The sequence below is a fragment of the Sciurus carolinensis genome, chromosome 12 (assembly GCF_902686445.1).
Source record: "Sciurus carolinensis chromosome 12, mSciCar1.2, whole genome shotgun sequence".
NCBI classification, from domain to species: Eukaryota; Metazoa; Chordata; class Mammalia; order Rodentia; family Sciuridae; genus Sciurus; species Sciurus carolinensis.
The window spans coordinates 19,480,081-19,494,838 of record NC_062224.1 but is presented as its reverse complement, the minus strand read 5'-3'; the positions used below and the strand labels follow the sequence as shown (position 1 = coordinate 19,494,838).

General features: G+C 35.2%; 1 protein-coding gene across 5 annotated transcripts in view; it reads left to right on the top strand.

Moving 5' to 3' along the window:
• Acbd5 (acyl-CoA binding domain containing 5) overlaps window positions 1-14,758 on the top strand; it is a 44,051-nt gene that overhangs the window by 15,782 nt on the left and 13,511 nt on the right. For all 5 annotated transcript variants that reach the window (XM_047521575.1, XM_047521572.1, XM_047521574.1 and 2 more), the window contains 4 exons: window positions 1,306-1,440; window positions 2,583-2,783; window positions 4,003-4,109; window positions 9,937-10,204. In XM_047521575.1, coding sequence (XP_047377531.1) covers window positions 1,306-1,440; window positions 2,583-2,783; window positions 4,003-4,109; window positions 9,937-10,204 — 711 coding nt within the window. The remainder of the gene's footprint in view (window positions 1-1,305; window positions 1,441-2,582; window positions 2,784-4,002; window positions 4,110-9,936; window positions 10,205-14,758) is intronic.

The window sequence follows — 14,758 nt, the reverse complement described above, 5'->3', positions numbered from 1 at the left end:
CATAATAGAATACTTTAGGGCTTGGGATGCTGCTTAGTGGTAGAATACTTTTTACTTAGCATGTGCAAGGTCCTAGGTTTGGTACCCAGCACCATAAAAAGAAACAAAAAATATGTGTTGCTGATGCCTTGATTTGTAATAGGAAATAGAGTTGGATTTTTATTTTTTTGTTCCATAAAATAGGTAGGTTTAAATAAGAATGTTGGCCTGATTGTTTAAGGTGTATGATATTTTGGAATTTAATATATTCTTTGGAATAAAGAGAAGCATCAAAAATGCATTCATTTAGCAGAAAATAAAGCCCAAAAATGTATGAAGGAAAAGCACTTATTATGGCCTTCTCATGAGACTTTAATCTCTTAATTAAAAGAGCTGTTGAAAATGGTGTTCTTTGTTTCTCAAATCATGGTCCAGAAACAGTAGCATTGGCAACACATGGGAACTTTATGGAAATGCAGAATTTTAGAGTACCTTAGACTTACTGATTCAGAATATATTTCTTTACTAGATCTCCATTGATTATGCACATTATAGTTTGAGAAGTTCTTATATATTTACTCTGAGGGCTTAACTTTGACCAAGACAACAGTTTGCTTCTTTGAGAGATTACATTGCATTAATTGATGCTTTAAGGAAATTCTTATGTATCATAATAAAGAAATAAGAATGTGAATTGTGTACCTGAAACCCTCAAGGTAATAAGGGGATAAAAATTGTTTAAATGGAGTTGAACTATAGTTATTATAGTTTTGTTTTGTTTTTGGTACTGGTGATTGATCCCAGGTACACTCCACCACTAAGCTACATCCCCAGCCCTTCTTATTTTCTTTTGAGACAGGGTCTCCCTAAGTTGTTGTGGCTCTCCTCAAATTTGCAATCTTCCTCAGTCTCCAGAGTAACTGGAATTATAGCCATCATATTAAAACTGCCCAGCTTTTAACTATAATAGTAATGCGATTGCTGATAGGGTCAAAAATAGCATATTTCTGTTTTCTAGGGCTAGAATATATCTCTTTATTTATTATGTTTGAAGAAGATTGTTGATCTCTAACATTACTGTTTTGATTGATATTAAGTTAAAAGTAATTTATCACCTGCCTTGTTCAGAAAGGATTTAAGGTAGCTTAGTCATTTTTGTTGTAAACTTATAATGGAAGGTATTTGTCTATATAAGTATATTTGGAGTCAAAGAATATTATTAATTATATATAAAATTTTAATATTTTAATTCAAAATATTAGTTTTAAAGTACAGCAGTATCATATATTACCACATTAGTGATTAAGTGGTCATTTCATGTTTTAGATCTTGGTAATGTTCTAACTTCTACTCCAAATGCTAAAACTGTTAATGGTAAAGCTGAAAGCAGTGATAGTGGAGCTGAGTCTGAGGACGAAGAAGCCCAAGAGGAAGTAAAAGGAGCAGAACAAATTGATAATGGTAAGCTTTAGATAATGAGTTAATAATTTTACACTAATAAGATGAAAAGATATAAAGACTTGAGCTGATATGGTATGGATAAGGTTAGTGCATGTGATGGGAGGTGAGTTGTTGACCCTGTATTCAGGTTTGCAGTGGACCAAACAAGTTAAACTTTCACCATCTTTCAAAAAATCAAATAGTATCCAGAGAAATAGACTACTTTTTTAATTTTTTGTATTTTTAAATTTTTTTTTCTGGTGGTGCAAGGGATTGAACCCAAGGCCTTGCGCGTGCTAGGGAAACACTTTACCCCTAAGGCATTGAGCTACACTCCCAGTCTGTAGTTTTTGGTACTAGGGATTATCTGTAGGGGTGCTTTACCACTGAGTTACACCCCAGTCCTTTTTAAAATTTTTTATTTTGAGATAGGATCTTGCTGAGTTACTGAGGCTGGCCTCGAACTTCTAATCCTGCCTCAGCCTTTTGCATTGCAGGGATTACAGGTGTGCACCACTGTGCCTGGCTTAAGGCATCAGTTTTGATGAAAACAAGCACTAGAATCATAGGTACTACATTCAGGGAGCCTTGTTAGTGATTCTTGGGAAGACTATAAGGGGAATAGAGAGGGACAGTAAAACAGACCACACAACTTTGTTTTGCCTTTACTTTACTGTCTTTGAGGTTTTTTTTTTTTTTTTTTTTTTTTTTAAGTCAGCTTTATCACTGCCGGATCTCTTCTCCAGAGCAGTTTGTCTCTGCCTGAGAGCGCGTAAGGACTTTGAAAGATAGTTTTTAGAAGATTCACAGGGAACTGAAGCACTTTTGAAGCTAATACAGTTTTTGGGTGAGCTCCGAACATATAATAAGGTCCTTTTCAGGGAGCACCTCATTTCTCTGATCCAAGTAGGAAACCCTTCAAAGGGATTATGATAGATCGGAGAAATGAGTAGTGGATATTAGAACATAATATCAGAAGTTGGGGCTAGGATTGTGACTCAGTGGTAGAGCACTGACCTAGCATGTGTAAGGCATTGGGTTCGATCCTCAGCACCACATAAAAATAAAAAAAGATACTGTGCCCATATACAACTAAAAATAAAAAAAAATCAGAAGTTGACCTATTGTGAACCTTTATGAATCTTTCTATTTTCTCATAAAAGATGAGCAGATGATGAAGAAATCAGACTATGAGAATTTGGAGATTATTGTCACGAATGGCTATGATAAAGACAGCTTTGTTCAGGAGATACAAAATGACATTCATGCCAGTTCTTCCCCAAATGACCAAAGTGCTGACAGCATAAAACCTGTAGATCAAAACTTGGAGCAAACTGGAAAAATTGCTACCTGCATTCACCAAGGTATCATCCCCCAAAATTTGTTTGTTCAGCCTTTATCCTATGATTAAAATATTCTTTTAATAATTTTAGTATGTTTAGGAAGTTTAGAATTTTAAAATATCTTATTAATATCTTAGGTTTTATTAATGTTATAAGGGTTTATAGCTTTGAAAGACAGTGAAGTAAGGCCAGAAGTTTTATATTGGTATTGAAACTTTTTTTATGTTAACCATATGATATTTAAAAATATATTTTAAAATAAAACTTAAAACATTTTACTTTTATTCCTGATTATTTCTTTTAACCTCTGATTGTATGGTGCCTTTGTTCTGAAGTTAAAAAGATTAATTTATAGTCTTTTCATATCCTAGGGCTCTCGGCGTGAGCCTGTATATGTCTATGGTGAATTATTAACAGTGATGCAATTTAGTCCAGAAACCAAGAAATGTTGTTTCTTAGCATTAACAACCAAACTTGCATCTCAAATTTAGACCTTGTGGGCTGACTTTTCTTATAAGTTATAGGTTTTTTTTTGTTTTTTGTTTTCTCTCTCTCTTTTTTTTTTTTTTAGGGCTTGAACCCAGGAGCACTTTACCACTGAGTAATATCCCCAGTCCTTTTTAAAATATTTTCAATTTGCCACTGAATAATATCCCCAGTCTTTTAAATTTTTTTTTTTTTTTTTTTGAAATAGGATCTTGCTAAGTTGCTTAGGACCTTGCTAAGTTTTGGAGACTGGCCTTGAACATGTGATCCTCAGCCTCCCAATTCATTGGCATGTGCCACTGTGCTTGACAGTTACTGGGTTTTCTAAGATTTCAACTGGACAATGTTTTCATAGTATTCAATGGTAAAATACTTTCTAATCTTTTCAAATAAGAACTATTAACTAAGCTGGGTGTGGTGGTTTATGTTTGTAATCCCCGCAAATTGGGAGGCTGAGGCAGGAGGATTTCACGTTCAAAACAAGCCTCAGCAACTTATCGAGATCGTAAGCAATTTATCGGGATCCTGTCTCAAACTATAAAATATAAAGGGCTGGGGATGTGGTGCCCCTGGGTTCAATCACTGGTACCAAAACAAAAACCTATAACTAAATTTAAGTTAAAAAAAGGCTATGACTTGGTAAATCGTGTGTCACTCACTATGCACATAATATAGAACTGATGGAGTTTGAAAATGGAATGTTTTTCTTCTGTTGGAACATAATTACACTACGTTTGTATTTGTTCATATTTAGATGTAAATGATGATCATGCTGAAGATATTTCAGGAATTCAGCATTTGACAAGTGATTCAGACAGTGAAGTTTACTGTGATTCTATGGAGCAATTTGGACAAGAAGAGGTAAAAATGACATTTTCTGATTGGTAAGTTTTCAAAGTGGATATCAGAATTCAATGCATAACTTCTGTTAATAGCAGATGTACATGCTGTTCATCACTTTGAAAACATACCTCTAGAATGTTTAATCATTTACATTTTTACTTTTTGTAAACTAAAAATATAAAAAGTTCTAGAATATTCAAATAAAATCAATGCTATTTAAATATTTTATTATTATTTATAGTATATGTATGTTTATAAGTATTAAGGAATAGGTAGGATGGAGATCCAGAGGGCAAGCTAGATTCCATGTTTGAAACATCGATTAATAAAGAAAATTGAATAGTTTTCAAACAAATAAGTCTAATTGAGTCTAATCCATTGCACTAAAATTTTAGTTAAAATTTTCTTTAAATTTCAGTTAAGATTCTGTATTAAAAGAGAAAATCTGAAAAAAAAAATGCACAAAGTCCATGTTTTGTTTTGTTCTTTTTAAAAACTATTTCTGATAATGATGAGGGTGTTTGTGACAACTGTATTTCTGTTTGGCAATTTTACATCCTCTCCCCACTTTTCTTTTATCCCTGTTCTGATGAAGTTCAGGATATTGTATAGAAAATCATTCAACTTTTGCTTCTCCAATATAATGATTTTAACTTTTTATGTCCCCCATCCCATTTTTTTCATTTCATAACTCAATTGAGTGTAATCTTAATTTTCTCAAATTTTAAAGTACATGAATAAAGAAACTAAAGTTAAACATACACGAGTAGTATAGACCAGGAGAATAATAAGGAACCCAAACTGAGAATGAGCTTAATAGTGAAATTTGAAAGTGAAAGTGATAAGAACCCAGATTTCCTTTTGTTTTCTCTTAAAGTTTTCGTTATTTTGAGAATGTTGGTGAAAAGGGACTGGATAGGGTGTAATCTCAGTAAATATCTGACTACTAAAATCTAGGTTTGCTGCTGTTTTCTCTATAAATCGGTAAGTAGACTGAAATCTTTCTTGGGGCTCTCTGATCTCTCTTGCTTTTCCTCACTGAACTTTGTTAACACCACTCTTCTGTTAGGATTTTACTCCCTCCCCATCCTGGCTTTCTTTCTTTTCTTCTAATATGTCAAGTCCCTTCCTCTTTTCATGTCCAGCACTAGCAACTGCGTGTTCATTTGCCCTGGAAAGTTCCTCCTTCCCATGTAGTGTGTTAACTGGTGCACACTCTTTTCACCCTAACATAGGTGTTCCTTCCTAAAGGAACCCAGTTAGATAGGTAAAGCTCCATCTGATTACCACCCTCACCAAGTCTATTTTAATTATAGATCATCATCCACAAATGTCTTAGGTGAAATCTTTTAAAAATAAGTTATCTTTATTATCAATTTTGAGATCCTTACAAATCCAGGTCTTTTCAAATTATTTTTGTGGATCATTAATATTATGTTTTTTTGTTTGACTATTAAAATTTAAGCATTTTATTTTTCTCTTCTCACTGTTTTTCTCTTATAAAACTATGTTAAACTCTGTTAATAGCCTCTTGAATGTGTCAGTTAAGTTTAACCTCCAGACCACCATATAGAGTAAGCAACATATATACCAAAAATCTTTGGTATATATTTATTTTGTTACAACATATTGTATTAAAATACTCTGATGATATGATATCTAGAATTTGCTTAAAAATAATTCACTGGAAATAGGGTGGGTAATAGGTGAAATAAGAATGGCCCTGATGGTCTGGGATTGTAGCTCAGTGGTAGAGCACTTGTCCAGCATGGATGAAACATTGGCATCGATCCTCAGCACCACATAAAAACCAATAAATAAAATAAAGGTTAAATTCTTTAAAAAAAAAGAAAAAAAGAATGGCCTTGAAGTGATAATTGTTGAAACCTGTCGATTAATACTCTAGTTTGTTAGATTATTTTCTGTAATAAAGAGGTTAAGATGATTGTGGGATTTTTTTTCTGATGTTTGCCTATCAGAGTTCCTTTTTCCTTCCTCCGTTACAATGTTGAATTTCATTGTGTTCTGCATTATCACTTCAGGAGTTTCCTTTGCTCTGTTTCCTTATGATTTGCAGTATTACTTGTTCTTAGGACCCATTATTTATTTTGTTCCTAAACTTCATCTCAGTATCTTTTTCTTTGAGGTATTTAGCCTGTCTGCTAATGTAATTAAAATTTTGTTTTATTAGCTCAGCAGTGCAGTGGCACATATCTGTAATCTCAGTGGTTTGGGAGGCTGAGGCAGGAGGATGTAGAGTTCAAAGCCAGCCTCAACAATTTAGTGAGGTCCTAAAACAACCCAGGGAGACCCTGTCTCTAAATAAAATATAAAAAAGGTTTAGGGATGTGGCTCACTGGTAAGCATTGTTGGGTTCAATCCCTGCTACAAAAACAAAAGAAAAAAGCACTTGTTTTATTGTTGCCTGACTTATTATTAATCTAACCTCAGTCCTCAATAACATTTATTTCAATTTATTTACCCATGACAGATGATCTATAATAAATCATTATTTTTTTAAAATGTGGGTATTAGAATTTTCAGGATTTCTATATGCTTTTTAAAAAAAAATTTTTTTAGTTGTTAATGGACCTTTATTTTATTTATTTATATGCGATGCTGAGAATTGAACCCAGTGTTTCACACATGGCAGGCAAATACTGTACCACTGAACCACAACCCCAGCCTTCTATATGCTTTTTAACACAGTAATCTTATTTATTTATTGTTTATTTGCTTGTGGTACTAGGGATTGAATCCAGTAGTGCTTTACCACTGAGCTATAGCCCCAGCTCTTTTTATTTTTTATTTTGAGACAGAGTCTCACTAAGTTGCCAACGCTGACCTCGAACTTATGATCCTCTTGACTCAGCCTCTGGAGTAACTGGGATTATAGGCATGTGTCACCAGACCTGCAGTGATCTTTTTTACCTTGTTACTATTTTTATTGCCTTGATTTCTTTCCTTTCCATAGGGTTTATGGTCTGAAAATACTATATCCACTGATTTTACTAAATCCCTGAGGTGATAAAAAAACCTCATGCTGTCTAGGGCCTTACCTCATTTAAATTATTTCTTAAAGGAAATTCAGTTTTTTAGTTTTTTTTGGCACCAAGGATTGAACCCAGGGACACTTACTTATCCACTGAGCCATATCCCCAGCCCATTTTTGTATTTTATTTTGAGACAGGTCTCACTAAATTGCTCAGGGCTTGCCAGGTTGCTGAGGTTGATTTTGAATCTGCGGTTCTCCCACCTCAGCCTCCTGAGCAGCTGGATTACAGGCATGCCACTATGCCTGGCTATTCCATAGTTTTTGTTTTCAGCCAAATTGTGGTAAGTTGAATACTTTATAAATCCCTGGTTTTTTTGGGTACTGGGAATCAAATCCAGAGGTGCTTTAGCACTACCATACATCCCCAGCCCCAACCCTTTTTATTTTTTATTTTGAGACAGGGTATTGCTCATTTGCTAAGGATCTTGCTGAATTGCTAAGGCTGGCCTTGAAACTTGGGATTTTGCTGCCTCAGCCTCCTGAATCTCTGGGATTACAGGCATGTGCCACAGTGTGTGACTATAAGTCCCTTTCTAATATGTAGAAATTTTCATAGATTGAATTTTAGACATTATTGATTTTTTTCTCCTTTGCTTTATACATTTTCATATCTCTCTTAAGTTTGTTATAGCACAGATTCCTGGGCCATTATCAATCCCAGAGGCTCTGATTTAGTAGGTCTGGGTGTGACCCATGAATTTGCATGTCTGAGAAGCTTCACTTGCTACTGCTGCTGATCTGCAGACCATACTCTGAGTAGCATCAAAAACATGAAATGCTAGAGTTCTACCAGAACTGGCAGTGTGGTTGGGGACTGATATTCCTACTCCCATGCTTTCATCACATAATTCTGTCACTGATTGTACTAAGAAGTTAGAAGAACAGATTATTATTCCATGAGCTTTATACCTGACGCTTACTTCTTTAACTTCTGACTATGAGCTACTCTTATTCAGTTCTTGCCACCTTTCTTCCTACCTCAGTGTATAACGTGTTCTTCCCATTTAAGACCAACTTCTCTGGTTTGCTTCGTGTCATATTTTTTTTTCCCATCTCTTTGGAGACCTGCATTTTTTCTACCCTCTCTAGACTATCCCCAACCATTGTGTCTCTTCTGATTCTTTCTTCTCATGCTATACATATCTTCATATCCCTTCTTTTTTTTTTTTAACATTTTTTTAGTTATAGATGAACACAATATCTTTATTGATTTGTTTGTTTTTATGTGGTGCTGAGGATTGAACCCAGTGCCTCACACATGCTAGGCAAGCGTTCCACCAATCACACATGCTAGGCAAGTGTTCCACCAACCCCAGCCACAACCCCAGCCTTCCCTTCCTTAATCTTGTGAAACCCTCTTAAGGATTGTCATATTTTCCTTTTTTACTTCATAGCCAGAATTTTTTTGGTTGTATTCATTAATTTCACTCATTAACCTTAGTCAGATTTCTGCCATACATGCCAACTTGTCTCTGTTTGCTATTTGAAAAGGTGCTTTATATTCCTGTCATTTGACTATCATTTAAAAATATTAACTATTCTCTCCTGGAAAATATTCCATTATGTCATTCTTTAAAAGGGTTTAAAAGAACCGGTTAGGTTCCATGTAGTCTTCTTTTGAGTTTTTCTTTTTCTGTTGACCTCTTAAATTACTACTTCCTTGGTTGTAGTCATTACTCACAGGCTGATTACTCTCCAGTGATAAATCCAATGTTTATCTGAATTCCAACTGCCCTGCTAGATATCTTGCCTGAGGACTTCAATTTTTTCTTATCTGGGTCTTTATCAGTACCATTATCCTTTCTGTTCCCCTGAAACTTCCTTATCCTCAGTATTTCACTTTGGTGAGTCAACAAATCTAGTCTCCAGAGACTTTTTCTTTCCCTTACTCTCCTTGTTCAGTCTTCAGGTCTTGTTGATTCTATAATGTTAGAAGTTCTTAAATCTGAGCTGGGGTTGTAGCTCAGTGCTAGAAATGAGTAGTGGATATTAGAACATAATATCAGAAATTGGGGCTGGGGTTGTGGCTCAGTGGTAGAGCACTTGCCTAGCCCATGTAAGGCACTGGGTTTAATCCTTAGCACCACATAAAAATAAATAAATAAATAAATAAAATAAAGGTATTGTGTTCATCTACAACTAAAAATTAAAAAGAAAAAAACTTTAAAAATAGTTCTCAAATCATCCTGTATGCCAGCTACTCTATTGGTTCATGCTGTCATTATTCTGACACCTTTGACTTGGCTTAGATTCATCTGTTCTTATTTGTTCTTCAAGTCATAATTTATATCATTTCTTCTAAGAAGTCTGTTCTAAGCCTCTACCCCACCCCAGTGTGGGTTTGGTACCCTTCCTCTGAGTTCTTATAGTATTCTTTGCATATAAGACTTATCGAACAGTGTTGTAATATCCTTCTTTGATTCCCTAAGATTGTAGGCTTTTACAGACAGGAATCCTATCTCTTTCTTCAGAGTACCCCTAGAGTTTAAGATAGTAATTAAGATAAGCATTGAGGTTTACATGTTTCTTGGATGAATGATTGACTCATGAGACCAATGCACTGTGAAAATGTCTCAGTTCTTTACTCATGGACAAAATCACTCCTGTTTTTTTTTTTTTTTAAACTGCATATAGGAAGTTGGCTATGAATTGAAGAAATTTCTTAGATGAGGAATTTTTCCAATAATAACATGAAATAACATTTTAGAAAGACAGTATTTCTAGTGCCATGAAACTTTATGGTATATCACAATTTATAGTTTTTAATGAAGTGTCATTTTAAATTTGTAGTCTTTAGACAGTTTTACATCAAACAATGGACCATTTCAATATTACTTGGGTGGTGATCGCAATCAGCCGTTGGAAAATTCTGGTTTTCCTGAAGATGTTCAAGGATCTCCTGGAAGTGGCAACATTGGGAATATGCAGGTGGTAACAGTTGAAGGAAAAGGTGAAGTAAAGCATGGAGGAGAGGATGGCAGAAATAACAGTGGAGCACCACATCGTGAGAAGCGAGGTGGAGAAAATGAGGAATTCTCTAATGTCAGAAGAGGGAGAGGTGTGTATTCTCTTTTCTTCTTCCTCACTAACTGTAAACTAATTGGTAAAGTGGGAAAGTTCTTAAACAAAAGAAGCACTAGTATGTTCAATATGTAGAGGTTATTGTAAAGCTGAAAGTTAATAACATCTGTCAGTTTTTCTTTGTCAGGTTTCCTCCTTTGACTCTGTGGGCATAATGTATGATCTCTGAAGGCATAAGGGAAAACCTTTCTATTTCTAAATCTTTTATGCAATTTTTTGGGGTAACCAAATTTATGTTCTCCCCTGAATAATCTCTTCTTCAACTGTGCTGATGATGCTTCTCTTCCCATCCCCCAGGTAGAAATCTGAGTGTTTTACCTTTTTTACATTTCCCCACTTAGGTCAAAAGAGATCATTTAAACCTGAAAAATCAAGTAACAGGGATGAAAGAACATTTAACAATGTAAAGATAAACATTTGGAATAGTGATGTCATCAGGTAACAGAATAGAGTTGAGTGGGGAAGTAAAATAAATGTTCTCATTATAATTGTTTCTGGTAAGAAATAAACAGATATTCTGAAAAAAGAATGAAGAAAAAAAAAAATCCAAGGTGCTATAGAACATTATGACTTCGGACTAGGGGTGTAGCTTGATGGTAGAATATGTACTTAGCATGCATGAAGCCTTGGGTTTAATCCTTACCACTTGGGGGATAAAAAAAGGAAAAGAAAATTATGATTTTAAAATAACTATTTGAACAAAATACAGATGCTCATCAATTTACAATGGCGCTACAAACCAATAAGCCCATTGTAAGTTGAGAACATTATAACTTGAATATGCATTTAATACATTTAATTTACTGAACATTGTATCTTTGCCTAGCCTACAGTGTGCTCAGAACACTTATATTAGCCTGTAGTTGGGCAAAATTAACTAATATAAGGCCTATTTTATAATAAAGCATTGACTATCTCATGTCATTTATTGGATCCTGTACTGAAAGTGAAAAACAAGTGCCTAAATGAGTATATTTTTATGCCATCATAAAGTTGAAAAACCATAAGTAGAATCTATGCATTCAGTAGAAACCTTCAAATTTAGAATTTTGATTTTTTTTCTAGGCTAGCATTATATGGTAAGGTATTTTTTAAAGATTCTGAGCAATAGTTGGAAGCCTTAGCCCGCAGTCATCCATGCAGTCAGGAGGGTAAATAATGGATCTTCTCCAGTGTACTGATTGTGCTGACTGTTTGGTAGGTTAGGCATATTAAATGTATTTTCAACTTACAAGACTTTGAACTTAACAATGGGTTTATTGAGATATAACACCAACTTAGGTGAAGGAATATCTATATAAACCTTCCTAATTTATCAACAAACAAACAAACAAAAAAAACACATGACACATTTTTTTAAAAAGTAACAAAAGCAAATCATAGTAAGATAAATTTCACAGCCTACAGAACAATGTGTGGTAAAAAAGGTCTTAGATCGAATTTATTTGCTAAGAGTTGCTAGTGTGCTTGCCTAGCATGCGTGAGGCCCTAGGTTTAATCCCTAGCACTGCAAAAAATAAACTGGTGGTACTCACCTGCTTAAAGAAGGTGTTCCTTGGTTGGCAAAGCAAAACATAACTTTATACTGTAGTCTACAAGAGGTAGACTATTCAAAAAAGTAGAAAATAAAAGGATAGACAAAGCTACCTCATGTATGCAAATTAAAGGCAATTTAATTTTGACATCAGGAAGATTAATGTTAGGCCAAAAAGCATCAAGACAAAGAAGGGCAAAATGGGTGTGGTAGTGCATGGCTGTAGTCCTAGCCATCCGGGAGGTTGAGGCAAGAGAATCACTTGAGTTCATGAGTTTTGAGGTCAGCCTGGGCAACAGAGAGATTCTGTCTCAAAAACTCATACAAAAACAAAGACATCCATTTATGATGTTTAAGTGTGAAATAAAGATGAAAAATTATGTACCTTATTATTTATTTTTGTACTGGGGATTGAACCCAGAGGTACTTTATTGCTGAGCTATATGCCCAGCTCTTTTTATTTTTTATTTTGAGGCAGAGTCTCACCGAGTTGTTTAGGGCCTTAGCACCCAGAACTTGGGATTCTCCTTCCTCAGCCTCCTGTGTGACTGGGGTAACAGGCATGTGCCACTGCACCTGACCAGTTATTCAACTCTTTATATCAAAAAAATGTAAGCATTTGAAAAGTAAAATCCTGAGGTTGGGGGGCACTCCTAATGATACTCCTCCCTTTCTATAGTTGGTCCAGCATATAAGCCTGTAAATATGTCCCTGTATTTCTTATTGTTTTCATAGCCAAACCATAGTTTTCATTTTTCACTGATGACAGAGACCTCTTTTTATTTATTTTTTTAATTTTTACTTGAGATGGGGGTCTCACTCCCTTGCCTAAACTCCTATGCTCAAGTGATCTTCCTGTCTCAACCTCCCAAGTAACTGGGACTATAGATGCAAGCCACTGTGCCTGCATTGAGGCCTTTCATTTTTAGGACTGTTTTTCTTTTTTCACTCTTTCAGTCTTTTCTCTGAGTAATATTTTCTCTTTTAATGTGTGTATGCATGTGGGGGGGTACTGGGGTTTGAACCTGGGAGTACTCTACCACTGAGCTACATCCTCAGCTCCTTTTTATTTATTTATATTCTTATTATTATTATTATGTACCAGGGATTGAAGCCAGGAGCACTACATCCACAGCCCTAATTAATATTTTTATTTTTGGTACCAGGGATTGAACCCAGGGGCATTCAACCACTAAGCCACACCCCCAGCCCTTTTAAAAAATATTTATTTAGAGACAGGGTCTCACTAAGTTGCTAAGTTGGTTAGGACCTTGCTAAGTTGTTGACCCTTGCTTTGAACTTGCAGTTCTTCTGCCTCAGCCTCCTGAGTCGCTGGGATTATAGGCATGCACCACTGTGCCTGGTTTTTCTTTTAATGTGTTTGTAAGGCATATTAAATACCTGTTCAAGAACGTACAGTACTTTTTTTGGTCTTTCTAGAAAGCCTGAACTTGACTTGTGAATTAAACTTGTGGAAGTTAATTCCATCTTGTTCTTTGTAGTCCTTGCCTTTATCACCTTCTTCTTCCTTTTTTTTATTTTCAAATCATTCTTTTAAGCATCTGCCTTGAATAAGCAAAGGAAATGTTTCCACTCTCACATCTAGCTTGCTCCTTCAATCTCTGTGTCTTTCTATACGCCTTTTCTATCATGGTCTTTTGCCTTCACTTTTTAGATATTTGACTACCCTTTTCTTCAGATTTCAATTTAAGAAATGGTACTTTTGATAAGTACCTAATAATTTATATTTAACTTTATTTTTTTTATTTTTTTATTTTTTGCTGTGCTGGGTATTAAACCCAGAGCCGTATAAATGCTAGGCAAGTGCTCAACCATTGGGTTACACCTCTGCAGCTTGGGAGGCTGAGGCAGGAGGATCACAAGTTTAAAGACGGTCTCATCAACTTAGCGAGGCCTTAAGCAACTTAGTGAGACCCTATTTCAAAATTAAAAAAGACCGGGGGATATAACTCAGTGGTTAAACGCCCCTGGGTTCAAGCCCCAATACAAAAAAAAAAGTAGTTTAATACCCTTGTACCACTTTACTCATTCCCATTTGTTCATTAAATGTTGAAAGTAGGCTCTGGGGATTATTAGAGACATCAAATGTATGCATGGTCATAATACCCTGACTAAATGAATGAAAAGAATATAAAAATATCCAAATACATGGCATAGCCCTGAAATTAGATAATGAAGTTGGTCTTATACTATAAACTTTGCTAAGTGTCAGCAGAGCAGCAGACAATTACTAAGAAAATGAAGGATCTGTTCTGGAATATATGGGAAATTCTAACCCATCCTCTGTAGAAAGTAGTTAAATGAGGAGGAAGGCAAGTTGATGAAATTTGGGAAAAAAATCTCTTCAATATATTGGGACGTAAACTGTAAGCGATAGTGGTTTGAGTAAAAGAATTTATAGTATCCTCTAGAAACCCCTTTGTATAAATAAAAAGAATAACTGAGACTTTTTTTTCCCTCACCTGTGGTTGAGAAGAAGGCTGGAGAATGGAGAATAATGTGATAGAACCCATCATCTTTTATACCAAAAGGTATAAACGAAGAGAGAACCAGATGCTGGGTAACCTAGCATCTGGTTCCCTGAACTTCATATATCGAGCCAGTTACTTCCACAGTGAACAAGCCAGAACTTGAAGAAACTGGGGTTTGCTTTCACACTTAGTCTTCCCCTTTTGTTTCTGATCAGGAAGACTTGGGAAAGGAAGAGGGAATAATTGCTCAGGGATAATTGTTTTTGACTGCCAAAGGCACTTAAGGCTCCTGGTGTGGAGGAAAGATCTGCAAGGGTAGGGTAATGTGGTAGTACTTTTACACAGAGTAGCATAAAACTCAATTCTTCTAAAAAAAGGGTGGCGATACTCATTAAGTACCTTGAAAAAGTTTTTATCCTTTTATCCAGGAATTATTATTCTTAGAATCTGTCCTAAAGAAATCAATGGAAATTTGGGTAAGAATTTGCATTCAAAGGCATTCCTT